Below are 27,223 nucleotides of genomic sequence, written 5' to 3'. Positions count from 1 at the left end.
ATGCCCTCTCCTGGAGGGGCAGGGGGCCGACCCCCCCAGGCTGGTTCTACTTGCAGGGTGCAGGGGTCCTGCCTCCCATGCAGTCACCCTGTTGGGGGGGATCCTCCTGCCCCCTTCTGCATGGGGCAGCTAGCCCAGAGCTGGATTTACCCCCAGGGACACCAGGAGAGGGGGCACCCTCCTGCCACCCCCAACCCCCGCCCCGCCCCATGTCTCCCTTCTAGGCTATGGCTTGGTCTATCTCTGCCTAGCGCCAAGCCATGGGGCCCCCCTGGCACTGCCAGGAAACAGACCAAGCACCCACCACCCCTAAACGCCTTGGGCCCAGCCAGCCCCCCCACCCAGGCACCACCCCTGTGAATGGGGGGTGGCGCCAGGGCTTTGTTTTTCAGTAGCTCCAATCAAACCCAGGCGTCCCATGCCAGAGCCAGGAAAGAGGAATGCGCTGGATTGGGGTGGGGGGGAGCAGTCCCCCCACAATAAGGGTGGGGGTAGGGGGCAGGACTTGACCCAGGGGCTATGGGCACCTGGAAGGCCCAGGCAGAGGGTGCAGATCCAAGCCAAGCCTGTTCCACGGTCAGTGGGGGGGGGGTCCCCCAACCCACAAAGTTCCCCCACCCCATGTCCATAAACCCCTTGGGTCCAGCCCCCTCCACCCCCATAAAAATCTCTCTGTGGCCAGCTGAGGTCCAGCAGCACCCCCCCCCCCATCCCATCCATAGCTGGGCACAGAACCCAGGCACCCGGGCTCCCTCCTCTTGCTGGGATAAAACCCAGGCGTCCTGCCACACCCTAGAGGTCACCCTGCTGTGCCCCCCAAACTACCCCCCAACAATGGCGGGTCCCACTGCCCACCAGGGCTGACACCCACCTGGGAAGCACCAGGCACCCAGCACGGGGGTAGGGGGCCACCCGGATGCCTGGGTTCCCCTCCAGGATCCACATGTAAGCGTGATAACTGTGCCCCACCCCACACACTGGGTCCCTGCCACGTTGCATATGTTTATTGGCGGCATCCCCAGCTCCTCAGACGGCCGGAAAACCCCAAAACTGACATGACTGGGCCCAAAATGGGGGGGTTCGGGGGGGGAAGGGGAGGGAGCCGGGCCGGGGGGTGAGGGTCTAGGGGTCTATGTGTCATCTCTAGCACAGGGCACACACGATCCCCCCCGCACCACGGCGGCATGCGGGACACAAGCAACACAAGGGGGGCCCCCACATTCGTTTGCCCGGCCCTATCTGTCCGCTCGGGGGGGGCATGTCCATCCGCTGGGGGGGGCATGTCCATCCGCTGGGGGGGGCATATCCGTGGGCCCCGGTGGGGCTGGGTGTCCAGGCCATGAGGCCACGGCGACGATCGGGGTCTGACGAGGGCGATGTCCTGGGGCTGGGGGAGCGGGGGGCAGGGCTCTGCACACGCACTCTGCTCCTTTCATGCATGGAGGCACATGCTGCCGGGAGCTCACCGGCATGCGCGTGCCCCCCGCCTCTCAACACAGGCCGATTCGCACACGCATGAGCACACATGGAACCCAGGCATCCAGGACACGCACGTGCACACGCACACCCCCACACACAAAACCCAGGTGTCTGACATGCACACCCACATGTGCACACAGAACCCAGGAATCCACAATCACGCACACAGAACCCAGGCATCTGAGACACACGTGTACACACAGGTGTCTGGAACGAGCACTGACACACTGATTCCCACACACTACTGCACGCAGCCCTCACTCCCATGTGCACAGACACACATGCGTGTGCACACACACGCACATGCCCCTGGCCCCCAAGCTCTTGCCCCCCTGTGCCCCGCAAGGCGGGAAGGATCCCGCGGGGGGGTCAATCCTCAGTGATGCCCTTGGCCCGCAGCTCCTCCTGCACCCGGGAGAGGTACGTGGGGTCGGGGTAGCCGAACCTGTGGGCAGGAGGGGGCAGAGGTCAGACCAGTGCCAGGCCCTCAGCACACTCCATGCCCCCCACAACCCCCTAGACCCCCCCAGCCTGGTGCCCCCCTATCCCCACCCATGTCCCAGCCCGGTGCCCCCACGCACAGCTGGGGCCCGCCGGTACAGTTGGTCTTGTGGTGGATGTCGTTCCAGGTGATGACGTTGGCGCGGCCTGTGGTCATGGAGGTGCCAATGGTGAAGGTGAGGCGCTGGTCGAACGCCTTCCGGAACAGCCCCAGCACCTTGTTGCCCTCGGGGCAGTCAGGCAGGTAGGCCACACGCGTGGTGCCTGGGTACCGCACACCCGGGTTGGGGTGCTCCGCCTGGGGGGAGCAGGAGGGCATCAGGGCCTGACACAGGCCCCCACACCCCAGGCACCAGCACCTGGGGCTGGGCGAGGGGACAATTTTCCCCACCACCCCAACACAACAGGCATCGTGCCCCTGCCCCTGGTTGTCAGCCCTTCCCCCGACACCCTCGGAGGCCAGGATCCAGGACAGGGCCTGTTGCTTCGCCAAGGCCAAGAAGGGTACCAGGGGAATAGAGAGAGTCCGCAGAGAGAGGAGAGAAATTAGCAAGGGTTGGGGGAGGCAGGGGCTGTGGGTTGGGAGTGAGGGGCACCAGTAGGACTGGGGAAGTGGGCAGGGGGATGCGGATGGGAGGGTGGGGGCCCATCACGCTGAAAGAGTGCATAAGATTAGGAGTGAGGGGCACAGGCAGGCCTGTGAAAGGCAGGGGGGCTGCAGGTTTAGAGTGAGGGGCATGAGTGGGACTATGCAGGGCTGGGGGCTGGGGGTCAGGAGTGAGGGGCACCAGCAGGGCTGGGGGGAGGCAGGGAGCTGCAGGTTGGGAATGAGGGACACTGGCAGGCATTAGGAGGGGGATACTGGCTTACCCCCTGCACGCCGGGCGGGAAGACGTACTGGATGATGATGGTGCCATACTTCTCATAGCCGGGCAGCAGCAGCCCCGAGTCCTTGGACACCAGCATGCGCCCGTTCTCAGGCTGGTTGCCTACCAGGCGCCCATAGAAGCGCCCACACATGGGACAGGCCCGCTTGACCTGCAGGGCGCGGGTGATGCAGCCCTCGCAGAAGGCGTGGCGGCACTGCTCCAGTGTCTTGCGGTTCTGGATCTCGCCCAGGCAGATTGGGCACTGGCTCTCGGGCTCCTCCTCCCCGGAGCCACCCGGGCCCTGCCCCGCCACCGGGCCTGTGCCTGCACCCGCAGCTGTCCCCCGTGGTGCCCGGGAGCCCAGAAGGGCCACGCAGCCACCCAGCTCAGCCTGGCGCTGGGCCTTCTTGAGCTCCTTCTCGGTCTCCTTAAGCAGGGCCTTAAGGGCCTTGCGGGCAGCGTAGAGGCCGTGGGCAGGTGCAGGAGCGGGTGCTGTGAGCTGCAGCACATAGAGCTCGGCCGTCTCGCCGTCAATGAGGATGCTGACGGGCGTAGCCTCACGCAGTCGCGCCAGCTTGCCCGGGCTCTGCTGCGTCAAGAAGTCCCACACCGGCTTCGGCACTGTCAGGCGGCTCTTGGCCCCTGCACCCCCGCAGGCTGCCATGCGGGACAGCACGAAGGACACTGTGGGGGGAGAGGGATCAGTGCCGGGCATGGGCACACACGTGGAGACACACGTGGCTATGGACACACCTGTATATAGGCGCACACATGGATGTGCATGTGGCACGGGCATGGAGATGCCCATGGCCATGGGCACACGTGCCCACAAGGACTCACATGGGTACGTGTGGATGGACACATGCAAGGACGCATAAGTGGGCACACACACAGGCACATACATGTGGAAAAGGGCACACATGTGGACACACACATGGGTGATATGCACATGGCTGCACATGCTTGGAGACGCACATGGCCACATGGACAGGCACATGGACGAGGGCACATGTGGGCACACAAATGGGTACGTGCATGGATTCCCACATGGACATGCACGTGGGTATATGCAAGGCCTCAACTGTACATAGCCACATACATGGACGGGCACATGCATGGACATATGCCCAGACATGGGCCTGTGGGCACATGCAGGGATGGGCACATGAAGACACATGTGGACACACTTCTATGGACTCACATACATACATACATACATGTAGGCACACACATGGACAAACACATGCAGGGACACATGCACAGGCACACACATGGGCATGCATGTGCACATCGGCACATGCCTAGCTTCCTGCATGGACATGCACATGGGCACACAGGTGGAGAGGTACATGGCCATGGGCACCCACGTGGACATGGGCACAGGCATGGATGAGCACAAACATGGGTGGGCATACAGGCAAACACACAAACTCACACATGGATTTGCACATGGGCACACATGTGGACACACATACAGGAACATGCACTCACATGGGTTCACACACGAACAGGTACGTAAGGACATGCACGGATGGTACACACAGAGACATGCACATAGTCACAGGCATGGACGGGGACATGGGCACGGACTTGCACATGGCCGTTCACATGCAGAGGCAGACATGTGCCCACATGAACACAGGCCCGGACACACACAGGGATATAGGCACACGCAGACATCAATCCTGTGCCCATTGCTATCCTGTCTGGGTGCAGGGGGGGACAGGACCACGATGGGCACAGAGCTGGTGGGGACCCCCAAGAAGGGCCCTTCTAGCTCCCTTGGCCTCCCTGCCCCACCCCAGCCATGCAGAGAGGGCAGTGACCCCCTCCCCAGCTGCTGCCATTTATAAAGGGGGTGCTGCCAGGGGATGCAGAAAGGGGCTTGATGGGAGGGAGTGCAGGGCAGAATCTACCAAGGCCCAGTACAGAGCCTTGCCCCCCCCCCGGCATCCCACTGGCCTGGCCCAGACCCCCACCCTGCCCCCCCAATAGGGCCTGATGGCATCACACTTGCGGGGGGCACGGTACCCACCTGGGGAGCCCATGGAAGAAGCTGCAGCCAGAGGCGCCGGGGAGCAGAGCTCAGCACAGCTGGGCGCCAGGAACCCCTGGGGGGACAAAAGAGGGTAAGGAGATGCACCCTCCCACCACCCCAGACCCCTGTCCTGGGCAGGCCCCCTCCCCAGGCCCAGCCACAAGCCCCAGGCCTGTGGGCAGAGCCCCCCAGCAATGAACTACCCATGCCCCCCAAGCCTGGAGCACAGGAGTCCCCCAGGCCCTCCCCTGGGCACAACCAGCCCCCTGGAAACTGGCCCCTGGCCCGGGCTGAGTCAGTGCTATATGGATCAGGGGGAGGGGGCCCTACCCTGCACCTGCCCCCCAAGCCTGGCAGCTCTGGCCAATCTGGGTCAGCAGCCACATGCCCTGGGGGCAGGGCTATTTCATAGGCTCCACCCCTGGGGCAGGGGTCACCCTCCCCATCCCTACAGCACAGACTGAACCCCAGGGGAGGGTCTGCCCCAGACCCCCACCACCAGCACCGGAGAAGCAGGCAGGGCCTGGACCCCCCAGGTGAGGTGGGGGCACATGAGGGGGGGGTCTCCACTGCCCATCCCAAATGCTTGTGGGAGGATCCTGGGACCAGGCCTGGCCCCACCCCAGTTGGCTGCATTTCAGCAGGGTCTGGAGGGGCTCTGGGGGACCAGTGCTGCCCCCCCAGCCCACCCCACCCCCAGACCCAGGCAACGCACCCACCACCACCCCTGGCCCGTGCCACAGCCCCCGGGGAGCCATGGGGGGCACATCCCGCCCGCACCACCAGGGCTGGAGGCAGCTTCCCCCCCCACAGCCTCATCGTAGCATGGGGGGCTGTGACCCCCAAACCCTCCAGCACAGAGACCACCCCCCCTTGTGAAGGGACCCAGGAGACCCCAGAAAACCCCTGGGCAGCCCATGCCCCCCGCCACAAACCCTATCATAACAAGCAGTGACTACGACCCCCCCGCCAGTGCCCCCTGCCCATGCAAAGGTGGGGGGGAGGCCTTAGGCGAGGCAGCCCCCAGCCGGGCCCCCCCCATACAACTACACCCCCCTCCCCGGCCCGGGCACCCCTTCCCCCGGCCTCCAGGCCTGCAGATGTGGCGGGGCTCCGAGCAGGAACAAAGGCCCGGGCCCAGCGCCCCCCCGGCTGGGAGCCCCCCCACTCCAGGGGGGCTGTCAATCATGCATCGCCTCCCCCCGCCCCCAGGGCCCCCCGCTGCCCGCCCCCCCGCACCGCCCGGCCCCGCCCGGACCCCCCAGCTTCACCGACCTGCCCTCGGCGCGGCCATGGCGGGGGGGTCACGTGGCGCCGCGTTGCCGGGGGACGGGCCCGGCCATGGCAACGGGGGGGCGGGGGGGGGCCGGGCCCGGATCAGGTGGGCGACGGGGCACGCGCGCAGCAGCGGCAGCAGCAGGGGGCGGGGGGGGAATTGCTATGGAAACCCCCGCGGGGGGAAGGGGAGGGGCTAGGGTAGCCCGGAGCCCCCAGAAGTGGGGCAGCCTGTCGGGGGGGCGTAGGTGTCCGAGTCCTGCCCCCCCACCCCCGCAATACCCCCGAGCTGCCCCCCCATTGCTAATGCCCTGCACTCCCCTACAGCTATTGCCCCCCCACACCTAGGGGCACCCAACTGCCCCCCCCACAGCTATTGCACCCCCAGGCATGGGGACACCCAGCTCCCCCCTGCAGCACTGCAATACCCCCAGCTGCACCCCCCCACCACAGCTATTGCCCACCCCACCCCAAGCTGGAGGGCATCTAACTGCCTCCCCCACATCCCCCTACCACTACTGCCCCCCTACATGCCCCCCAAAAACCACGGGGCAGTCAACTACCCCCAACAGCAGCTATTACCCTCACAGCTGCATCCCCACTGCAGCTATTGCTCCCCACAGCTATGGCCCCCCACGCAGACATTGCCCACCCTTCCCCCCCCAACAGCACACAGCCTCATAGTCAATAATTTATTTCTATCAATAGAGAGAACAGGAATGTCGGGGGGGGGGACACAACAAAGCCCCCCCCAGGACAGCCCCCCCTCCCCTGAGCAGGCCCCCCCGGGGCATAGCCCTGCTCCCAGCACAGCCTGGGGGCGGTACTGGGACAGCTTCATGACATGAGGAATTGTGGGGGGGGGCGGGGAAAGCAGCCACAGCCCCTCCAGCCCCAGAGGGTGGGGGAGGTATTAGTGTTTGTCAGACCCTCCCCAATTTGGGGTAGCAGGGCCTTGGGACCCACTGCCTGCAGGTGCTGGGGAAACCTCCCTACCAGAAGCCCCACAGCCCCCTGAAGTAGGCAGGTGGGGGTCTTTGCCTAGGCCATGACCCCAGATCCAGGGGGCACCGGGTCAGTGAGTCAATGTGGGGGGGCAGGATACCCCCTCTCTCACTAGCAGCACAACCTCCTCCTCCACCACCACCAAACAGCAGCAGCTCTGAGGGGGGGGGTATAACAGGGGTTATAAAGATAAGGCACTTGATCCACACCAGGACACGGGTTCTCTGCAGCCAGGGCAGGGGGGGGGCAGCTCCCCGCATCTGCCCAGCAAACACCAGGGAGTGTGTGTGTGTGTGGGGGGGGGCGGTCCAGAGGAGCAGGGGGGCGACCCAGTGGCCATAGGGCTAAGCGAAGATGTTGGTGATGAAGTCCAGGAAGCGCTTGGCATACTGCTCCGGGTGCACCGTTGAGATCTCGGCGCCGGCCTGTGGGGGGGGGGGGTAGTGTCAGCACCCCAAGAGGGGGGGGAGGAGTGACAGGCCCAGCCCCCACCCCAGGCAGCTCTTAACCCACACCCCAGCCACAGTCTGCACTCATGCCCCAGCCCCTTCCCCCCCTCCTCTCTCCAAGGCCAAATGCTAGCAGCTACCTGCACACCCCCAGGCCCATGCACTGCCCGCCCTGGCCTTGATCCTGGGCAGCTGCTGGCAAACCAGGGACACCTGAGAAGCTGCAGCCCCTGCAGGGGGGTCCGAACCTCCCCCCCCAGCTCACCCCATGCTTGACAGTCTTGGCTGCGTGCGCTGCTTTTTTCTTGGCGTCATACTGGGTAAGGATGTCGATGAGGCCCATGAAGTACACCTCACAGCAGGGCCCGCCTGAGTGAGACAGGGGTGTGAGACAGATGGAGACCCTTCCTCCCCCATGCCACCCAAACCCCCCCAACCACCTGGCACCACGGCGCCCACTCACCCTGGCTGCGGACAGCATACACATCCACACGGGAGTCAAAGTCGCCAGGGCCCAGGGTGCGGTGGACACCAAAGTCACCAGCGATGCCGAGGCACTCCGGGGAGGCACCGTAGAGGCCGGCGGTACCATCGTCTCCCCCGTCCTCATCCTCAGGCTCATCTTCCTCCTCAGCCTCGGCCCGGAGCACCTCATGGATACCCAGCAGCAGGCTGTAGTCCATGATCTTTAGCTGCACCAGGAACTGCAGTGGGGGGGAAAATGATGAACAGGGGGAAGGGGGCCAAACTATGAGCCATCACTGCTCCTTCCTGTCTGCCCCCACCACCGGCCTCTACAAGCCCCCTGGGGGGGTTTTGTCCATGTGGCCACTTGCCAGGAGCCCCCAGCCCCATGGCCCCTCCCCATCTCTGCACGGACCACTCATCTCAGGCTAGGACAGGCCCAAGGGCCCCTGCCCTCAATCCCACCAACCTCCACGTCCCTCTTGAGCTTCTCCAGGAACTCCCGCTTGGCCTCCTCACCCACGTAGACTCTCTCATTTTTGTTCAGGAAATCCATGTCCTTCAGCGTGGGCAGGTCCTTGCCCTGGATTGGGAGGGGGGCTACAGGTGAGAGTGCGGGAGGAGCCCACAGCCTCACACAGAGCTATGCAATGGGGGTGGAGGGGCACATCACTGCCCCTGCATCGGAGCCAGGCACCCCAAGCTGCACCCTCTGTGCCAGGAGACCTGGGAATGGGTCAGGCCACAGCAAAGCAGGGCTCAGAGCCCAGAAGCACTCAGCTTAGCCTGCAGTGTGGAGGGAGAGAAAAAGGATCCCCCTCACCGAAAAAAAACCCCTACATTACCTTCTCTTTGTCACTGGCTTCTCGGGACACCAGGGAGCCCTGCAGAGGTGAGGGGGAAACAGACACAGTGTTAGCTCCAAGGCAAGGTACTGGGGTGGGGAGGGTCAGTGCAATAGGGGCTGTGACTGGCAGCTGGGGGGAAGGGGGTCATGGTGGGGACTGCTTACCCCCTGGGTGTTACCTTGAGGTCGTACTTGCGGTGCACGGGCAGGCGGTGGCTGAACATGTTGCGCATGGCCAGCACGTAGCGCTCCTCGCTGTCCACGCCTGTGCGGAACATACCCAGGAACTGCGGCAGCAGCGTGTTCCCATGGCACTGCACCACGTACTGTGGGGGGGGAGGGTGGTACGTCAGAGCCAGGCACCCTGCCACCCTGCGCTCCAGGCCCCAGCCACATACCCCGGCCTGGCCACATCTAGCTGGCCCATCTCCCTGACCTGCCCCCTCCCCGGTTCCCAAGCTCCACCCTGGCTGTACCTGGTGGTAGTGTGAGAGCAGGCTGTGCACATCAGCCACATCCTCGCTCGAGATCTCTTTGACCACCAGTGTCCGGTCCCAGGACAGCAGGAAGCGCCGGTCGCTGCCCTCACTCTCATACTGGGGGGGGCTGCGAGTCAGTGACATCTGGGGGCAGGGAGCACATGAGCCCTGCTGAAGTCAACTCTGCCTGAAAAAAGCCCTGCCTGCCCCTCGAGTGGGGACAAACGCTGGCATGGCACCAATGAGCCCGGAGTAGGGGCAGTGCTGCTACCTGGTTGGGAAGCTCCACTGAAACCCAGGGGACCCCTACTCCCTGCTGGGAGAACCCCCTTCCTCTCCAGCATGCCATAGGGGCCATGCCCAAGCATGGCGGGGGTGCATCTGTGCATACGTGTGCAGGGGGTGCATGTGTGTGTGCATTTGCGTGTGCAGGGGGAAAAACTGGGTGGTTCCTAGGGGACACATGCATGCGTATGAGTGCACACACGTAGTTATGCAGGAGGGGGCATGTGTGCATGCAAGTGCATATGGGGGGAGGGGCAGGGCACGCAGCCCCAGCATGATGCCCCCACCTGGAAGTCCTGGTCATCGATGCCAAAGCGCTCGCGCAGGTTGCGGAAGACCTGGGGGCAGTACTCCTTGAACTTGAAGTGGCTGGGCAGGTTCTCCCTGGGGTGAGGGGGTAGGGTCAGCATTCAGCTATAGGCCTGGATGCCATGGTTTGTGGGACCAGCGCCAGGGGAAGCAGGGTTGGGCTGGCTCCAACCCAGAGCAGAGCAGGCTGGGGGGCTCCAACATGACCTAGCTACTGCCTGTGGTTGCCCCCATCCATGTCACACACCCCCAGCCTGGATCACTGGCAGCGGGGCAGATGGACAAACAACCCACAGGTTCTGGCCTTGGGGGCACCCAGAGCTCAACCCTGCCCAGGGGTGGTAGAGGAGGGCAGGGCGCAACTCACCGGTTGAAGAGGTGGTTGTTCACCTTGATCTTAGAGTTTGCCTTGAAATCATCGGGCAGCAGCATGATGGGCAGCGGCACCTGGCTCAGCTCATTGATCTGCCGGGAAGGAGGTACCACCTGCTGACTCCCAGGCCTGGGCCCCAGAGAACAGATCCCCTGCCCTGCCCAGCTCATACCACGCTGCCCTCAGCCGTGGGGAGACCAGGCCTTGGTGCCAGCATGCAATTAGCATCGACAGAGCAGAGGCAAATGGCTTCCACCTCCCCACCCTGGAGACACCATGAGCTGTTCAGGAGGCTCCTGGGGGCAGAGGAGATGGGTCTGTGCCTAAGCGAGCCCAACCAGATGCCAGGGGCAGGAGCTGGGTTGGTACCAGATCTGAGCAGGCCCCACTGCCCCTCAGCCAGGCACTTCACACATGTTGATACACAGGTCACCTGGCACCAGTGGGCACTCAGCCGAGCCCGCAGTGCCACACAAGGAGCAGGGGGCTGCTCTAGGGTGGTCTTGTGGGAGGGTGCCTGTGGGGAGTGACCACAGTCCCAGCTAGCCATGGTGTGGGAGACCTCATGCCCGCTCAGGGACCCACAGCCCCAGGATGCAGGGGTTGGACAGACCACTCCGAGGAGGCCAAGGCCTGGACTGGCCACAGGGACTACGGTATAACCCCATGCTTTGCCTATTCCTCCTTCACAGGAATGCTCTGCTCAAGGCTACTCGACCACTAGCCCCAGAACCAGGCAAGGGTGAGGCAGTTCCCCATTGCCTCTGCCAGGCGAGGGCATTCAACCCAGCCATGCCCCTCAGGGTCACGCTGCAGAGTGTTAATGAGCAAAGAGGCACCATGCAGAGGCTACGGCTTCCTCAACCACTAGCAGGGAAGGTTACACTGCCCACTCTCCCCTGAAACCATTGCTCTCCCCCCACCCCAAAACTTCAAGCCAAACTCCCAGTTAGAGACAGGCTGTAGGGCAGGAGGGGAGGCTGGGTGCAGGCTCCCAGGGCTGGCACAGCACCACACAGGGCCACATGCCACCCACCTCCTCGGCCGCCTCCAGGCTGGCCAGCACCGCCGAGCAGGGCTGTGGGGCTCCTGGAAGCAGAAGGGGCAGTGAAGGGAGCCCGAGAGTGAGTGCATGGGGCTGGGGGAGGGTTCCTCACTGGCACGGCAGGCCGCACGGGCTGCCCCTTTCCCAGAGAGCAGGGTCCAAGCCTACAGGTACAGCCCCAGTCATCACCATGCCCCTGTCATGTTGCCAGGGGCTGGGCACCCTGCCTGAGGGCACAGACACCCCCTGCTCGCCCAAGACACGGTGATATTCAGCTGTGCCCATGTTGTCCTTGCTCCCTCAAGCTGCCCAGGGAGGGGAGCACAGGCCTGGCTACTCATCACCAGGAACAAATTAAGCTGCTCCAAGGTTAGACCAAGAAACACCTAGAAGAACATCCCCCACCCAGGAGACACAGGGCTCCAAGTCCCAAGGAGATTCTGCCCGTGACCCCCACCCTGGCTGGGCACCAGATAGGATAGGAGGGCTGGGTCGCTATGCTCTGGCTCCAGGGCATGGGATCTCTCCAGCCCCGAGGTCCTGCCAGAGCCCCTTGACACCCTGACACCCACCTGGGGGTGCCCAGCAGAGCCCAGGGCATAGAAGCAGCACTTGCAGAACTGGGCCGTGACTCACTGGAGCGATGGAAGCAGCGGGTGCTGAGGCAGGGAGAGGGGGCACTGCCTCCATTGCCCCCTCCCCAGCCCAGGGCAAGAGGCAGTGGAGACCCCAAACCCCTGGCACCTGCCCCTGTCACAGCCTAGACTGGGGGTAGGCAGCACCGCCCAGGCCCGGGGCAAGGCAAGGAAGCAAGGAGCAGAGCAGGCAGACAGGCCAGGGTTGGGCTCAGGCCCAGAGTCTCCATCCTGCCCCCACCTGGGGGTGGGGGCCCCGGCCTGGCACCATACCCTAGGGTGGGGGCGAGAGGTCAAAGCTCATGGGTCAGCCCCACTTCCTGCTCGACTCCCAGCCCAGCTCTGGGATGAGGGAAGACTCACCTGGGGGGGAAACCCAGGCGTCCTGACACGGATCAGAGATCAGTGCGGGGTCAGAGGTCAGCTCACCTGGGGGTGGATGCTCCAGCCCAGCAGCGGGCCCGGGGAGGGGGAGGTCAGAGGTCAGCTCAGCTGCAGGTGGATGCCCCGGCCCAGCAGCCGTTTCCGGGGCGGGGCGAGGCCTGGGGTCAGAGGTCAGCTCACCTGGTGGTGGATGCCCCAGCACAGCACGGCCAGGAAGGGGTCGGCGGCGCGCGGCAGCTTCACGCGCTGCGGCACGAAGTGCTTCCGCTTGGTCTTGGTGCGCGCCCCGGCGGCCGTGGCGGACCCGGCGGAGGCGGCCATGATCCCCGCGAGCCGCTTCCGCTTCCCCCCCCCCCGGCGCCGGAAGCCGCAGTCAGCTGATTCCCCCCGCACGTGACGCGGGAGCGGGTGAAGCCGGGCATAGCCGCGCATGGGCCCTGGAGCGTCACGGTGTTCTCTGGCTTGGGGCAGATCGAGGGCACTGGGGTTATAACCCCTCGTGGCGGCGGGGTCAAAGGTCATGTCGGGCCTCCATAGCTATGTCCGTACACGTGCAGGGACGCACAGTGACACGTCCACATGTGCACATGCATGTAGGCATGTCCAGATGTGCCTGGGTGTCATTCCCCAATTTGGGGGACTGTGAATCCGCTGGGGGGGTGGGAACAGCGAGAGCCGGAGATGCCCCTCCTGCACCCGCCCCCCCACCACGCCCAGAGCCCTCCGGATCCTTTTCACAGCTGGGAAAACTGAGGCACAAGGGGCAGAGCTGGTCTTTCGTACCCAGCCCCCTCCCCGGCCCCTCCAAGTCCCCACAACACACAGCACCGGGCCAGTTCGACTGGTTTTCTTTATTGGTGTACTATGACGGTGACAACGATTATAATTCCTGCTTAAATAAACACTCGTGGGAGTCCAACATGCAACATTTGGTGTGATCCCAGCACACGGGACGGCGGTGGGGTGGAGGGAGAGCAAGGGGGGAGCTGGGCCTCTGGTCTGCTCATGTCCAGGGCCTGGAGGTGACCCCCCCGACTCCCCCCCCCAGCTCTGCTCTGGGTGAATCGGGAGTGGTGACAGGACGGGGGACACACAGGGAGCGCAGCCCCAGGGTGGGAGGCACTCGGGGTGACGGGGATGTAGCAGCTTCAAGCGTTGAGGGTTCGAGCCTCGTGTTATACCAGGGATTGGACCCCCCCAGGCTAATTCAGAATGGGGGGGTTGGCCCCCATTGCCTCCCCCCCCAGTCTCCAGGGAGCTTCCCAGCCCCCCTAAGCTCCCTTGGGGGGAAGTCAAGGAGACTCAAGGTGGCAGCCCCCCACCTTGAGACACCCCATGGGGGGGGAATTGGGGTGGGGGGCTTGATCCAGCCCTGGACATTCACCACGACGTCTGCTTAAGGCATTGATAAATCAAGTGGGCCCAAGGGGGGGTTGGGGGCTCCCATGGTGCCCGCTTCCAGGCCAGGCACAGCCCCCATGCCCCCCCCGCCGGGGGGCTGCCCCCCCAGCTGCGCCGTGTTGGGGTGGGGGCGCAGAGCGAGCGTGAGCAGCAGCCGGACACGACACGGGACACGGAGCGGGACACAGGACACGGCAGCAGTGGCGGCATGCGGAGGCCTCGGCTGGTGGGGACCTGTGGAGGACGGGGACATGAGACAGGCCCATGGGCACCCAAACCCCCTCCCCCAGGACATCCAGACCCCCCCAGGGCATCCAGCCCACGAAGGGGGGAGACGGAGGGAGGTGACTCTGTGGCAGGGAGGGGAAAGGACGTGGGGTCCTCCCCAGGGGCAGGAGGGGAAGTGGTGGGGGGGAAGGGGGCCAGTAGGGGGGCAGTACCTAGTGCCATTAGCTCGCTGCTGCCTCCTGGTGCAGGGGGAAGAGCTTGGCCTGCTCCTCAGCCTCGCAGCCGCACGGCAGGTCACTTCTGCAGGTCAGGGAGGGAGTCAGCTCTTCCAGGGGGTCACCCCCACCCCACCCCCCATGGACACTGCCCCCCAAGCCCCCATGGGGGGCTAGGCAGAGCCCCCTGGCTGTAGGGGGGGCACCCCAGCCTCCCCCATGCTGCCCCCCCACTCACCTGTTGTCATTGATGTCTGTGGCGTTCCCTGCAAGGGGGAGAAGCAGCAGTGTGGGAGGTGGGCAGGGGGAGCACTCACTGGCTTGGCCAGGCTGGGTCGGACTGGGATGAACTAGGCTGAACTGGGACACACTGGGCCAAGTGGGGCTGAAGAGGGGGGTCTCCCAGCCTCTGGAGCTCCCAAAGGAGCTGAGAACCCTGCCCCAATCCCATCCTGCCCCCCCAGCCCAGTCACGCCCTCCCTCACCATTATCCACGTTTTGCTGCTGGTAGGCGGCCAAGGTGGCGCTGCCAGAGGTGCCCGAGGAGACGCTGGCGAAGCTGCAGGGGTGCGGACAAAGGTGTCATGGCGGGTGGGATGTGACCCCCGCCCATTACCCTGGGCAGGCTCCTGGCTGCCCCCTACCCCCATCCCACATGGCAGGGCCTGCAGGGCTGGATGGGGGGGCGGCAATCCAGGGGGGTCCCAATGGCAGTGATGCTGGGGAGAGGTCTCAGGCTGGGGGGCTGGGGCAGCGTGGAGCAGTCCGGGGGCACTCACTAGGCCTCGGCGGTAGTGCTGGGGGGGGCGCCGGGCTGGTAGCTCTGGAAGAGGCTGTTACTGTAGCTGACACACTCGGGGTGGCGCCCGAAGGGGCTGGTGGGCGATGCCACAGGGAAGTGCCCTGGCCGCACCGGCTTGGCTGTGGAGCGACAGCAGCCTCAGCCTCAGTCTGGGGCCTCGGGCACACGCACACGTGCACGAGAACATGCATGCACTGTGTGCATCCACCCTCAGGCCTGCCGCCCCCCACCTTCCCCGCGCATGCACGCCATCGTGCATGTATGCTTGCCCACCCCCACGTGGGCACATGCCTACAGCCTCGTACACTCTCCCTAATGCACACACGTGCACAACTGCGGATGCCACCCTGCACCTCCCCCTCCCCCCTGCCTACACACCTATGTACAACCACTTGTTGCACACCCAGGCCCTCTCCTGACCCCTCAAACCCACACCTGTGCACACGTGTACACGCCCCCGCATGGAGGCAGTTGGGCACCCTCCATGGGGCACTCAGACTCACACCCAAACCCTTGGACACACATGTACACACACACATACATGGAGGCACTCATGCACCCCCCCCACGGGGCACACACTCAGGCCTGCGTGTACACACACATGCCTGCAGTTGTGCACCCCCTATAGGGCGCACACATCTCTGCACACACACACACCCAGACCCAAGCTCTTGCACATGTGTACACAACCACACACATGCATGCAGGCACTCATGCACCCCCTCTCAGACACGCACACACACACCTGTATGCACTCTTGCAGCCCCAGCACACGCATGCCTGTGCTCACAGAACCCAGTGCCCCCCCCTCCCCGCACCAATGTGGGCGTTGTGGCCACGCCGGGTAGCGCCCTTGTAGCGCACGGCCTCCTTGATGCGGTCGACCTCCTGCTGGTAGCGGCGCTTGTCCTTCATGGCACCCTCCTTGGCCTCCCTCAATGCGCCCTCCAGGGCCCGGACGCGCTCAGCCGTAGCGCGAAGTCGTTTCTCCAGCTTTGGAAGCTCGCAGCGCAGATCTGCATTGTCACGAACCAGCTGGGCCGCAAGGGCACCGGGCGTGGGCGGGCGCAGGGGCACGGGATGCTGCCCCCCACACCCCGGTGACCTGGGGCAGGAGGGCTCCTGCCCTGAGGGGGGCTGAGAGGCGTGGTAAAGCCCCCCCCAACCCAAGCAATAGCCCCTCTCTGTGCACAGGTCCTTGCTGAGACCCCCATTGACATGGCGGGCCCTCCTCCCTGCCCCCCCCCAGCACCGTGGAGCCAGGCCAGCCCTTCTCTGTGGGACTGGGGGGGGACACCCCGAGCACCCCCATGCCGCCCCCCAGGTGGCAGGCAGCAGGCAGTGGGCACGGGGCGGGGGTTAGCAGCAGCTCAGGGGTGGGGGGTGAGCAGAAGCCAGGGGGGGCACAGCCAGCAGCAGTGAGATGGGGGGACCCATTTGCATCATAGGAAACACAGGCGTGGGCACACACGTGTGCATGCGTGTGCTGGGTACCCCCCCAGCCCAGGCTGCCGCAGCTGGGGAAGGAGGGGAAGAAGGGGGGCTGGTGTGGGGCTGGCAGCCAGGCCTCAGGGAAGGGGGGTCCAGGGGGCATGGGGGGGCTCACACACGTGTCCTGCCAGCCCGGCCCTGCTGGGGGGGGTACGGTACCTTGGAGACCCAGAGATCCAGCTAGGGAGGCAGCGAGGGCGAGAGGGCACAGAGTGGACACTCAACGGGGGGAAGCACCCTTGGACACCCCCCCACCCGGGCTGGCACTGGGCGCCCCCACCCACCTGGCCTCCCCCATGCCATGTGGCTGTGGGGGGCAGGGGTAGGATGAGGCTGGAATGAGCGGGGCAGGACAGACAGACATGGTGGGGCAGGCAGGGTGTCCCCCCCACCACATACCCACCCACTCAGGCTGCCAGCCCCGGGCACAGTCTCCATGAGAGGGGCAGGGGTTGCCCGGGGGGCACGAGCAGAGGGGCAGTGCCCGGGGGGGCTCTATCTGGGGTGGGCATGAAGCGGGGGGGGGGGCACGGGCTGGGCAGCAGGGTGGGTCCAGGCATGGGGGTGGGCAAAAAGCAGCAAACATGGTGACTCTGGAGATGCAGACAGATGGATGGCGGGGGCATGACCCTGGCGCTGGCACCTGCCCCCACCCCCACAGCCCCCCTGGGCCTCCCCAGCACCCACCTGCTTGTGAACTTTTGTAAGCTGCTCCAGGTTGTTCTCAAGAAAGGAAATCTTCTGCTTCTGGGAGTGGGGCCCCCCACTGTCCTCGGGCTCCATCTCCGCGCTCTGGGGGTGCACGGGGGGGCATGGCTCAGGGGGCCGGGCCTGCCCCCCCATGGGCCCCTCTGGGCATGGGAGGGGACGGCAGGCAGGCACTAGCAATGCCCCCCCAGCCTGGACAGTGCCTGAGTCTGCTCTGAGGCCACACGTCTGATGTGTTGGCCTGGTCTCAGCCTCTGAGCAGCAGGTTGGCACTGGGGGTGGGGGGCACAGATGGGGCTGCCCAGAGCAGGACGGAGGGTGGAAGCAGTGGGGGGGCACGCAGCTGGAGGCGGGGGGGCAGTGAGGCTGGGGGGGGGCTGGGAGGTGCAGGGCTGCCCTAGGGGGCAGGCAGAGATCGCGGGGCAAGGCTGTGCTGGGGGTGGGTGTCAGGGCCTGTGATGGGTGGGCTGGGGGCCGTGGGAGGGGCTGGCGGGGCCAGGGAGGCACTCACTTTCTTGACTCGAGTCGTGACGTCTTGAACGAACAGCTTGCGAAGGTTGTGAAGGGTCTGGAGCTCACGGGCCTGGAGCAGATGGACAGGGGGTCAGGGGGCAGAGCCCCCCCCGTGCAGACTCTGGGGTGGGAAGGGGGCCAGGGGGTACTCACCACGGTCTCCTCCAGCCCCTTGAGGTCCTGCTTGGACTGCTCATGGCGCTCGTACAGAAATCTGGGGGCACAGGGTGGGCATCAGCCCCCCGCAGGCACGGGGAGGGGGCACAGCCCGGGCTTTACGGGCAGGGGGCTGTACCCTGAGAGAAAGGAGCTGGGGGTGGCCGGGCTAGGGGAGGTGGGGGTGGGGGTCCGGGGAGGTGGGGGCTGCCTGGGCGGGCCGAGGGGGCTCACGTCAGCTCCTGCAGCCGCCCGGCCTTCTCCTGCTCCTCGCTCTTGAGCTTCTCGTAGTCGGCGCGAAGTTTCTCCAGCTCCAGCTCCAGCTTCTGGTTCAGGCTGCGGGTGGGGAGGGTCGGTCAGCGGGGGCTGGGCCTGCCCACCGTGCCCAGCCCGGGGTGGGGTCGGGTGGTCACTCACTCCTTGAGCTCGTCGATGACCTTCTGCTTCTCGTTGATCTCGTCGCGCAGCCGCGCCAGCTGCTTGTGATGGGCCTCGCGCTGGCACTCCAGCTGCAGCTCCACCGCGCCCTGCGGGCACCCCCGTCACAGCCAGCCCGGACCCCCGGTCCCCAGCCTGGACCCCCCCAGCTCACCCGTGCCTGCCCCCCTGCTCGTGCCCACTCATGGGGCACAGTGGGCTGGGGGGCCATGGGACTGCCCCCACCTTGGCATCCTCTTTGTCCTGGGCGATGTCCTGCTCCTTCTCCTTCTCATGCGCCGTCTCTGCGGGCACAGCTGAAGTCAGGGGGGCAGGGCCCAGCTGCCCCCACCCCCAGTGCCTGGCCACCCCCCCCCCCCCCAAGCACCTTGGGCCTGCAGCCGGGCCAGCTCCTCGCTGAGGGTGTCATAGGAGTCCTCCAGGTGCCGCTTCTTCAGCTCCACGCTCTGCATGTACTCGGTCAGCGACCGGATCTTGGCCTCATGCTGCAGGCGGGCAGGCGGGTCAGCCCTGGCGACCGCCCTGGCATCCACTGCCCCAGAAACCACCCCCAGCTCCCAACAGCAGCCTGCTGCCCCCTCCCGCGGTAACGTCCCTTAGCAACACTCCACGACCCTGGTAATGCTTCATAGCAACACCCCAGTGCCCCACGGCAATGCCCTCTATCCCTGGCTACAGCCCCTAGCAACCCGCCACAGCCCTGGCAACACCTTCTGGCCCTAGCCATCCTCCACAGCCGTGGCAACACCCCTCCACCCCATGGCAACACCCCTCAGTGACAAGCTTTGGCCCTAGCAATTTTCCACAGCCCTAGCAACACCCCCACCGCTGCATGGCAACACCCCTTGGCAACACCCTCTGGCCCTAGCAACCCTCCACAGCCTTGCCAACACCCCAGCACCCCATGGCAACAGCCCTTATCAACACCCCTAGGCCTGGTCACACCTCACCATCCCATGGCAACAGCCCTTAGCAACACCTCCTGACCCTGACAACGCCCCGCAGCCCTGGCAACGCTCCTTGGCAACAGTGCCCAGCCCACCTGGGAGATGAGCAGCTGGCAGGCGGAGAGCTCGCGGGCCGTGACCTCCATCTTGCGGTGGCACTCGAGCTGCAGCCCCTCGAGCTGCCGGCACCGCTTCACCACCGACTTCACCTCCGACTTGATCTTGCTGATGTAGAGCCGCGCCACAGCAAACTCCTCCTCGATGGCCCCGCTCACCTCCACCGGCTGCCAGCCCGGCCGAGGGGTCAGCCAGGAGGGCCCCCCCCCTGCATGCCCAGCCCACCTCCATGTCCACCCACCCCTACCTGGAGGCGGCGGGGGGCTGTGGGGACCCCGTCATGCACCGCAAACACCTCCCTTTGCCCCCTGCCCACGCCCGTGCCCCCCGCCTGCCCTCACCAGCTTGATCTCGCCGTTGCCCACGATGAGGCTGAACTCGCTCAGGTCCTTCATGAGCCCATTGAGCACCTCGGCCGCCCGCTTGCGCTGCTGCGCACCCAGGTCCTGTAGCCGCTGCAGCTCCGTCTCCAGCGACAGCGTGGCAGCCTGGAAGGGGGGGCGGCTCAGGGGTCTGCAGAGCCCCCAGATCCCACCCCACCATGGTCCCTCCCATGCAGGCAGAGACCCAGGGGATTACATGGGCATAGGCTGGTGCATGGGGCAGTGGGGGCAAAAGCCAGGTGTGCCAGGGGTACAGGGGTGTGGGGACCAGGAATGGGGGGTAAGGGGCAGGGTGGGGAATCAGGGGTAGGGGGTGCCGCAACTAGAGGTGGGGGTCAGGGCATGGGTGCAGATGCTGGGTCAGGGTGCAGAGAGGTCAGGGTGGTAGGTGCAGAGGTCGGGGGACTACAGAGCGCAGGGGTCAGGATGCAGAGGTCAGTGGCAGGTGATGGGTACAGGCACAGGGGGCAAGGGGCAGAGGTCAAGGCGGTGGGGGGCAGGGGCCCAGGTGATGGGTGCAGGGGCAGGGTACAAGGGACAGGGATCAGACTGCAAGGGGTCTGGGTGATGAGTGCAGAGGTCAAAGCGACAGGGTCAGGGGTCAGAGTCATGGCTCCAGAGATCAGAGGGGTACAGAGTGCAGGAGTTAGGGCAATGAGCACTAGGAGCAGGCACCAGGGTGATGTGGGCAGAGGTCAGAGGTCGCCCGCCTGCCTCCCCCACCCCCAGCTCACCACTTTCTGAGCCAGCTCATCCAGCAGGCGCTGGTTTTGCTGCCCGCTGTCAGCCGCCTCCTGCGCCTTCTGGTCGTAGCTGAGCGCCAGCTCCTCCAGTGCCTGCAGCACCTCACGCACCTCTGCCTTGGCTGCCTCGTTCTCGGCCTGCAGCCGCCCCAGCTCCCGCTGCACCCGCTCCCCGTCCCCGCGTGTCGACACCAGCAGCTGTGCAGAGGGATCAGGTCAGGGGATCTGCAACAGCCCCCCACAACCCCCCCAAGCCCCCACGGCCTCTCACCTCCTCCTGGTCCAGCATCTGCTGCTTGAGCTTCTCCAGGAGCTGGCTGTGCTGGTTGATCTCCTCATCCTGGGGCACAGGACGGGGAAGGATCAGTGCCCCCCCCCGGCTCCCCCAGGAGCTCCGAGGGACCTCGGGGGCCCCACATAGCTGGAGAAGGGCACAAGAGGCCTGGCAATGCATGGGCTGGGGGCAGTGCCCTGGGGTGGGGGTCCTGTGGGGGGGGGTCGAGGGGGGGGCAGGAGGCACCTTGTCATCCAGCTGGCGGTAGAGGCGCCGGATCTGCTCCTCGTACTTGCGCCGCTCGTCGTCGGCGATGCGTACCACCAGTGAAGCGGCAGTCGCTGGCACCACCCCATTCCTGTTATCCAGCCCCGGTTCCTCCACCTCGGTCTCAGTCTCCGTCCTGGTTTCGTCTGCAACCTCCGGCTCTGGCATGGTCTCTTCCTCGCTCAGCTGCTCTGTCTCTGGCACGTTCTCCCCTGGGGGCGGCAGGGGCTGGTTAACCACCACAGCAAGCATCGCAGCAACTGGTCACCTGGGTTCACCCTGGCATCACCATCCCTCCAGCAGTTGGGCACCCCAGACACCTGGGTCCCCCGGGCCTCACCGCTGCGCCAGCGGCTGAGCTCAGCCTCCAGCTTGCCCACAGTTTCCTTCAGCCCCTTGTTCTTCTCCTTCTCCTTCTCGTACTTCTTCTTCCACTGCTCAGCCGTCAGCTCCAGGTTCACCGATGCTGTGTTCTTGATGGTCTTGGCACTGGGGGTTCACATGGGGCAGGGGTGACCTCACTCCCGGACGCCTGGGTTCCCCACCCCAGCTTCCCCATCCCTTCCCCAGCTGCGTGACTTCCCCACCTGGGACTCCCGCTTCTTTGCAGCCATGTCCCAACCCCCCAGGGCCCAATCCTGTGACCTGGGGGGGATCCTGGAGACCCCTCCCTCCCCCTGGGGGAAGCCCAGAAGGGGCATCAGCCCCTGACCCCGACCTCTGCCCCCCGGTTACCGCTGGCCAAACATGAGAGTGGACTTGGTCTCGGCGTCATTGTAGCTGGACGGGGAACAGCAGATGAACATGGTTGTGCGGCAGTTCCCACCCAACGAGTCCTGCAGGATCCGCGTCATCTTGCTGTCCCGGTAAGGCACGTAGGCCTTCTGCAGGGGAGGGAGTGGAGGGTCAGGGGGTCCTCAACGCCCCCCGAGAGAGGGTGTGGAAAGGAGATGGGGCAGGGATTAGGGGGCTTCAGAAGTGGTAGCAGGGGCTGGGGCTGGGCCAGGGTAGGTCTGGGAGCCTGAGGGGAGCCAGAGGGTGGGGGCAGGGATTGCATGGGGCTGGGGGTCTCAGGAGGCTGGGAGGTGGGGGGTCAGGAGCTCAGGGCAGACAGAGGTCCTGGGTCAGGGTGGGGCCTCACCGTGCCCTCAGCCAGGGCTGAGATGACGTTCCCGAGCGCCGACAGCGACTTGTTGATGTTCTTGGCCTCATCCAGCACGGCACCCTCTGCCCCCGTCTTGCTGACCTGCACAGGGGGCAGTTACTTAGGGCCAGCTTCCCCCCCCAAATACAGCCCCAGGCCTGGCTGAGGGTCCCCCGAGAACCCAGGCATCCAGGGACTGTCTCAGGCCGCCCACCCGCACCTTCTCGCTGCCGGCCAGGTCGACCAGGTAGAGCTTCCCGCTGAGCTTCTGCTCCGTCTCCACGTTCTCCTGCTTGATGTTGATGAGGAAGATGCTGTGGCTGCGTGAGCTGTGCTCGTTCATGTCTGCAGGGACACGTGGTGTGGGGCGTGAGGTGCGAGCCATGGGACACGGGGCACACGATGTGGCATATTAGACGGGCCACGGGACACGGGGCATGGGACACAGGGCACATGATGGCATGTGGGACATGGGCCACAGGTAATGGGGTGTGAGATGTGGGGCATGGGCCACACAACACAGGACATGAGACAGGACACGGGGCGTGGGACATGGGACACAGAACCCCCCCCACCAGCCCCTCCAACCCGCTCATGCCTCAGACTCCCCCCAGGGACCCTGCCAAACCCCAGAGACCCCCTCCCCAGGCCCAGGTCCCCCCCATCCCCCAGCTGGGGTCCCTGTACTCACTGGTGACAGCCACATGGCGGTTGGACTTGCCCTCATCGATCACATCCAGGATTTCCTCAGGGCTGGACACGAAGCGCTCAGTGCAGCCCTGGGGGGGCAGTGTCAGGGGGGGCCGCAGGGACCAGCCCCCCACGCCCCTCAGGGGCCAGAGCCCCCAGCCCCAGGGGCCCAGGACAGCCACAGCCCCCCCTGCTACAGGTGGGCAGCACCTCCAGCCCCCCCAGTCTCCCCACCCCATGCCCCACCCTGCACACCTTGACATAGGGAACCCGGTTCTTGTCCTCGTGCACCGACAAGTTGGTCTTGGTCACTGGGGGGGGGGAAGGAGGGCAGAGCTGTGGCCGGGTGTGGGGGGGGCATGGAGCAGCCCCAGCCCCAGCTTCATGCCTAGCCTGAGCCCAGGCCCACGGCCCCCACCGCCCCACCCCACTCACCATCCAGCAGGTCCCGGATTTTGTCCAGGTAGATCTCAAAGTAGGAAACCTGTGGGGGGTGGGGAAGGCGGGGCTGTGGAGGGGGGGTCCAGCCAGTGTCTGGTGACCTCCCAGCCCCTCCCAGGGCCCCCCCCATCTCCCAGACACCCCCAGCCCCTCTAACTGGTACCCAGGGCACTCCAACCCCCAGCCCTCTCCAAACGATCCCCAGGACCCCACTGCACCCACCCTGGTGCCCAGGGACCCCCCAAAGAGCTCCCAGAGACCCCCAGGGACGCCCCTCCAGCTCTCTCAACCCCTTGAGCTCTCTCCAGTTGGTGCTCCAGCCCCCCCAGTGATCCCTAGCCCCTGCCAGGGGTCCCCACAGACACCCCCAGCCCTCTCCAACCAGCGCGCAGGGACCCCCCCAAACCGCTTGGGCTGACTCCACCGGGGGAAGCGACAACCGCCCCCTCCCCCCCAGTGTCCGGGCCCCCCCGGGCCCCCGGGCAGCACCTTGATGTGGAACTCGAGGTTCTCGTCCATGGCGTAGATGTGGTTGAAGATGTCGCGGGCGATGCGGGGGATGATGCCCATCTGCTGCGGGTCGTGGAGCTTCCCCTGCGGGCGGCGCGGGCTGGGACCGGGGGGCTCCCCCCCGCATCACCCCCCCACCCCCCGGTGCCCCCCCGGGCCCCCCTCCAGCGCTGCCCCGGCCCTACCTCCATAGTGTGGGTCTTCCCCGACGAGGTCTGCCCGTAGGCGAAGATGGTGCCGTTGTACCCAGCCAGCACGTCTGCGGGGGGGGGGCAAGGTCCATACTGCGACCGGAGCCCCCCGGCCCTGCCCCCCGCCCCAGGGCCCGGCTCCCCCATCAGCCCCCAGGTCTCCCCATACCCACAACCTGGTCTATCCCCGCCCCGGACTGGACCCCCCCCACCTCGCAGCCCCGTCGTGCCCCCACCAAGTACCCCAGCCCCCTCCGCGCCCCCCCTCTCACCCTTGACGATCTGCATGGCGCACGCGTGGTAAACCTGCTCCTGCGTGGTGTTGGGGGGGAAGACGCGGTCGAAGACGTAGGGCTTGCCCTGGGGGCAGGGGAGGGGGCGTCAGGCCTGGCAGAGGCCCCCGCCCCCGCCCCCGCGAGCGCGCCCGTGCCCCCGCCCGCCCGCGGCCCCTCGGCCCCGCCCGCGCGAACGGGCCCGGGAGCTGTCCAAGTGCTGGAGCCGGCGGCGCCGCGGGGCCGGGAGCCGCGCCCGCCCCGGGCCAAACCGGGGGGCGGGGGGGCGAAGAGAGGCCGTGGCTGCCCCCCGCCGGGCCTCGGGGGCGCTCCCCAGAGACCCCCCGCGGGGCTGCAGCCCCTCCAGCTCCCCAGACCCCCCATCATTGCCGGGGGGCACAGAGCTGGAGGCCCCCCTACCCCCGGGTGTGCTCAGGGCTGGAGGGGGCAGCCGGGGGGGGATGACAAAGCAAGGCCGGGCGGAGCTGCGGGCACAGCCGGGGCCTCTGCCGCAGCCGCCGCCCCGAGAGCAACCTCCCGGTGCGGGGGGGGGGGGCAGAGCTCCAGGCAGCGGGCAGGGGAGACCCCCCCCCGAGATCCCCGGGTGGAGGGAGGGTCCCTCCGCACCCTGGCCCGGCGGGGGGTGGGGGGGAGCGGCTGGGCTCCCCGGTCCGGCCCCGATCCCCGCCCGATCCGGTGCGGGAGGGCGTCGGCGCCTCCGTGTAAACAGCCCCCGCCTGCCCCCCCCAACCCAACCCGGGAGACCGGCGGGGGCAGGCACCGGGGAGGGTGGATGTCCATGGCGGGGTGACGGATGCCTGCGGGCAGGAACGGGGGGAGCGGCCACACCCAGCTCCATCCCGGCCGCAACAATGACCGCGGGCCGGTGCACGGGGGGGGCCGCCGCAGCCCCCCTCACTCACCCCCAGGACCACGCTGTCGTCCCCCTGGAAGACGGGCAGGAACCGGTCCCCGCGCAGGATCTCGGCCTGGTTGAGCGGCCGGAACCGGCAGAGCACCTTGATGCTGCACTCGTTGGCGGCCTCGGTCATGGCTGCACCGGGCTGCACCGGGTCGGGCTGCACCGAGGCGGGTCGGGTCGGGCTTGGCTGCACCGGGCCGGGCCGGGCCGGGTCGGGTCAGGTCGGGCTTGGCTGCACCGGGCCGGGCCGGGACGGGTCGGGCTTGGCTGCACCGGGTCGGGTCGGGCCGGCGCTGCGGTGATGCTCAGAGAGGCTCCCAGCCTCGCAGTGCGGGCGGCTGCGGCTGCGGAGCTCAGACCCCCCCCGCAGCGCTGGGGGCCGGGCCGGGCTGGGCCGGGCTTAAGGTGGCTCCGTCCTTAAGGCGGACGCGGGGCGGGGGGGGGGGGCAGATCCCGCGTCTCCCCCGTGCGGGACCGGCAGCTGCTGACTCATGGATTGGGGGTGGGGGGGCAGCAGCCGGCTTTCGGGGGACACGACCCCCCCCCCGCAGGCAGCAGGACAGAAAAAGCGCTGGCTAAATGGCTCCCAGCCCCCCTGCTCTAACCACTAGTCCCCCCTGCTCTCCCCCAAACTGGAGCCCGAGCTGCGAAGCCCCCGCCCCAGCCCTCCAGTCCCAGAGCGGCGGAGACAACCCGGGAGTGTCGGCTCCTATAACCACTAGTCCCCCTGCCCTTGCCCCAGAGGCCAGGAGTCTGGGCTCCGCCCCCCCCGCTCTAACCACTAGTCCTCTAACCCCGTCCACTGCTCTAACCACTAGTCCCCCCTAGTCTCTCGGCGCCCCACTCCAGTCCCAGGCCGGGAGAGGAAACCCAGGAGTTCCGGCTGCCTGATCCACTGCTCTAACCATTAGCCTCCCCCGCCCCCGCCCCAGGGCAGTGGGGATAGGACCCGGCTGCCTTGACCCCCCCTCTCCCACCCCATTCCCTCCCAGAACTGAGCCCGGACAAACTCATCCCCCCCGCGATGCTCTTCCCATGGACGCGTCCCGCTTTCCCGGGTCCCCCCTGCGCGCCCCACTCGTGGGGGGGGGCCATCGGAGGGCCCCCCCAGCACCTATCAGACCCTCCAGGACCGGCTCGGGGCAGGATCGGGCCCATCTGTGTGGCACTGCGAGCTCCTTACAACGGGCCCGTACAGCGCCGGGCACCGCGGGGCAAGCACGGATGGGGCGGGGGGGGCGGTCTGCAGCCCGGGGGTGTACAGGCGTGTGCATGTGTGTGCAAGTCCGGGGGTGCGGGCATGTAACGTGTGACCCAACCCAGGAGTGTGCATGCGTCTACCTGTGTGTGCAAATCCAGGGCTGTGCATATGTGTATAGCTGGGCATGTGTGTGCATGCATACATGTGTGCGCGAGCCCGGGCCCGTACATGAATGTACCAGGCCAAGGGCTGTGCAAATCCAGGGGTGTGCGTGCGTGCATACATGTGTATGGGTCTGCAAGCCCGGGGGTACACTTGTGTCTGCGTGCGTAGGCGCCAGCCTAGGAGCGTGCCTGTGTGTGTACGCGTGTGTGCAAGCCCAGGACTGATCACTCTTGTCCACACATGTGCAACCTCGGGGTGTGCCTGCGTGCATACGTGTGTGTAAGCCCAGGGAGGACACGCACGGATGCAAATCCAGGGCCGTGTACGTGGGGGCGTGTGCGGGAGTGTAGACGCGTGTGCAAGGCCGCCTGTGCCCTCCTCCAGCTGCTGTGATTCCCGGCCGGATCGCGCAGTCATCGCGGGGGGGGGCAGGATCCGGGTGGGGGGGGGGGGACTGCACGTGGCCCCCCTCACCCAACCCTCAACTCCCAGCATCCCCTTCCTCCCCCGAGAACTACAACTCCCAGCCTGCCCTGTGCAGCGCTATTATGCCCCCCCCCGCCCGC

The 27,223-nt window shown here is 66.4% G+C and overlaps 3 protein-coding genes across 5 annotated transcripts; all 3 read right to left on the bottom strand.

Moving 5' to 3' along the window:
• Positions 1–989: 989 nt before the first annotated feature.
• Positions 990–6,396, bottom strand: DTX3 (deltex E3 ubiquitin ligase 3). Its single transcript, XM_090052755.1, has 5 exons — positions 6,163–6,396; positions 4,885–4,960; positions 2,851–3,533; positions 2,061–2,278; positions 990–1,924 (listed from the first exon to the last, which is right to left on the bottom strand). Exons 2-5 carry the CDS (start codon positions 4,895–4,897, stop codon positions 1,849–1,851), a joined length of 990 nt encoding a protein of 329 aa, XP_089908881.1. The 5' UTR covers positions 4,898–4,960; positions 6,163–6,396; the 3' UTR covers positions 990–1,848.
• A 444-nt stretch (positions 6,397–6,840) lies between these two features.
• On the bottom strand, positions 6,841–12,936 carry PIP4K2C (phosphatidylinositol-5-phosphate 4-kinase type 2 gamma). 2 transcript variants are annotated; one of them, XM_090051957.1, is made up of 10 exons: positions 12,619–12,936; positions 10,369–10,466; positions 9,980–10,076; positions 9,405–9,551; positions 9,108–9,254; positions 8,927–8,965; positions 8,551–8,664; positions 8,080–8,320; positions 7,882–7,985; positions 6,841–7,592 (listed from the first exon to the last, which is right to left on the bottom strand). In XM_090051957.1, the coding sequence occupies exons 1-10, from the start codon at positions 12,868–12,870 to the stop codon at positions 7,512–7,514; spliced, it is 1,320 nt and encodes a 439-aa protein (XP_089908083.1). In that variant the 5' UTR covers positions 12,871–12,936; the 3' UTR covers positions 6,841–7,511. The 2 variants fall into 2 exon arrangements, with proteins under 2 accessions (XP_089908083.1, XP_089908084.1); XM_090051958.1 differs by lacking the exon at positions 12,619–12,936 and adding an exon at positions 12,484–12,618.
• A 320-nt stretch (positions 12,937–13,256) lies between these two features.
• On the bottom strand, positions 13,257–25,662 carry KIF5A (kinesin family member 5A). Of its 2 annotated transcripts, none has more exons than XM_090051954.1 (29): positions 25,293–25,662; positions 24,370–24,457; positions 24,092–24,165; positions 23,886–23,990; positions 23,391–23,439; positions 23,211–23,266; positions 22,957–23,044; positions 22,486–22,610; positions 22,263–22,367; positions 21,857–22,005; positions 21,462–21,610; positions 21,101–21,333; positions 20,852–20,920; positions 20,572–20,778; positions 19,796–19,942; positions 19,433–19,621; positions 18,758–18,875; positions 18,616–18,674; positions 18,370–18,479; positions 18,187–18,288; positions 17,950–18,010; positions 17,795–17,866; positions 17,263–17,367; positions 15,903–16,119; positions 15,062–15,203; positions 14,768–14,841; positions 14,521–14,548; positions 14,280–14,367; positions 13,257–14,073 (listed from the first exon to the last, which is right to left on the bottom strand). In XM_090051954.1, the coding sequence occupies exons 1-28, from the start codon at positions 25,419–25,421 to the stop codon at positions 14,289–14,291; spliced, it is 3,129 nt and encodes a 1,042-aa protein (XP_089908080.1). In that variant the 5' UTR covers positions 25,422–25,662; the 3' UTR covers positions 13,257–14,073; positions 14,280–14,288. The 2 variants fall into 2 exon arrangements, with proteins under 2 accessions (XP_089908080.1, XP_089908081.1); XM_090051955.1 differs by having other exon boundaries at positions 18,370–18,461.
• Between the last annotated feature and the right edge of the window lie 1,561 nt (positions 25,663–27,223).

The sequence above is a fragment of the Crocodylus siamensis genome, chromosome 6, assembly GCF_052110815.1.
Source record: "Crocodylus siamensis isolate JL-2025a chromosome 6, ASM5211081v1, whole genome shotgun sequence".
Lineage (NCBI taxonomy): Eukaryota > Metazoa > Chordata > Crocodylia > Crocodylidae > Crocodylus > Crocodylus siamensis.
This window is presented reverse-complemented; position numbering and strand designations above follow the sequence as displayed.

Excerpts from the sequence above, each read along its gene's own strand:
- DTX3 (XM_090052755.1), bottom strand. Across the intron at positions 2,279-2,850 it reads TCCCGCCCGGCGTGCAGGGG|GCGGAGCACCCCAACCCGGG; the intron begins GTAAGCCAGTAT and ends TGCTCCCCCCAG. Across the intron at positions 1,925-2,060 it reads TGTACCGGCGGGCCCCAGCT|GTTCGGCTACCCCGACCCCA; the intron begins GTGCGTGGGGGC and ends TCCTGCCCACAG.
- PIP4K2C (XM_090051957.1), bottom strand. The coding sequence starts at position 12,870 with ATGCGCGGCTATGCCCGGCTTCACCCGCTCCCGCGTCACGTGCGGGGG. Across the intron at positions 8,966-9,107 it reads ACCGCAAGTACGACCTCAAG|GGCTCCCTGGTGTCCCGAGA; the intron begins GTAACACCCAGG and ends TCACCTCTGCAG. Across the intron at positions 8,321-8,550 it reads AGCTCAAGAGGGACGTGGAG|TTCCTGGTGCAGCTAAAGAT; the intron begins GTTGGTGGGATT and ends CCCCCACTGCAG.
- KIF5A (XM_090051954.1), bottom strand. The coding sequence starts at position 25,421 with ATGACCGAGGCCGCCAACGAGTGCAGCATCAAGGTGCTCTGCCGGTTC. Across the intron at positions 23,267-23,390 it reads AATCCGGGACCTGCTGGATG|TGACCAAGACCAACTTGTCG; the intron begins GTGAGTGGGGTG and ends CCCCCCCCCCAG. Across the intron at positions 17,368-17,794 it reads TCACGACTCGAGTCAAGAAA|AGCGCGGAGATGGAGCCCGA; the intron begins GTGAGTGCCTCC and ends GTGCACCCCCAG.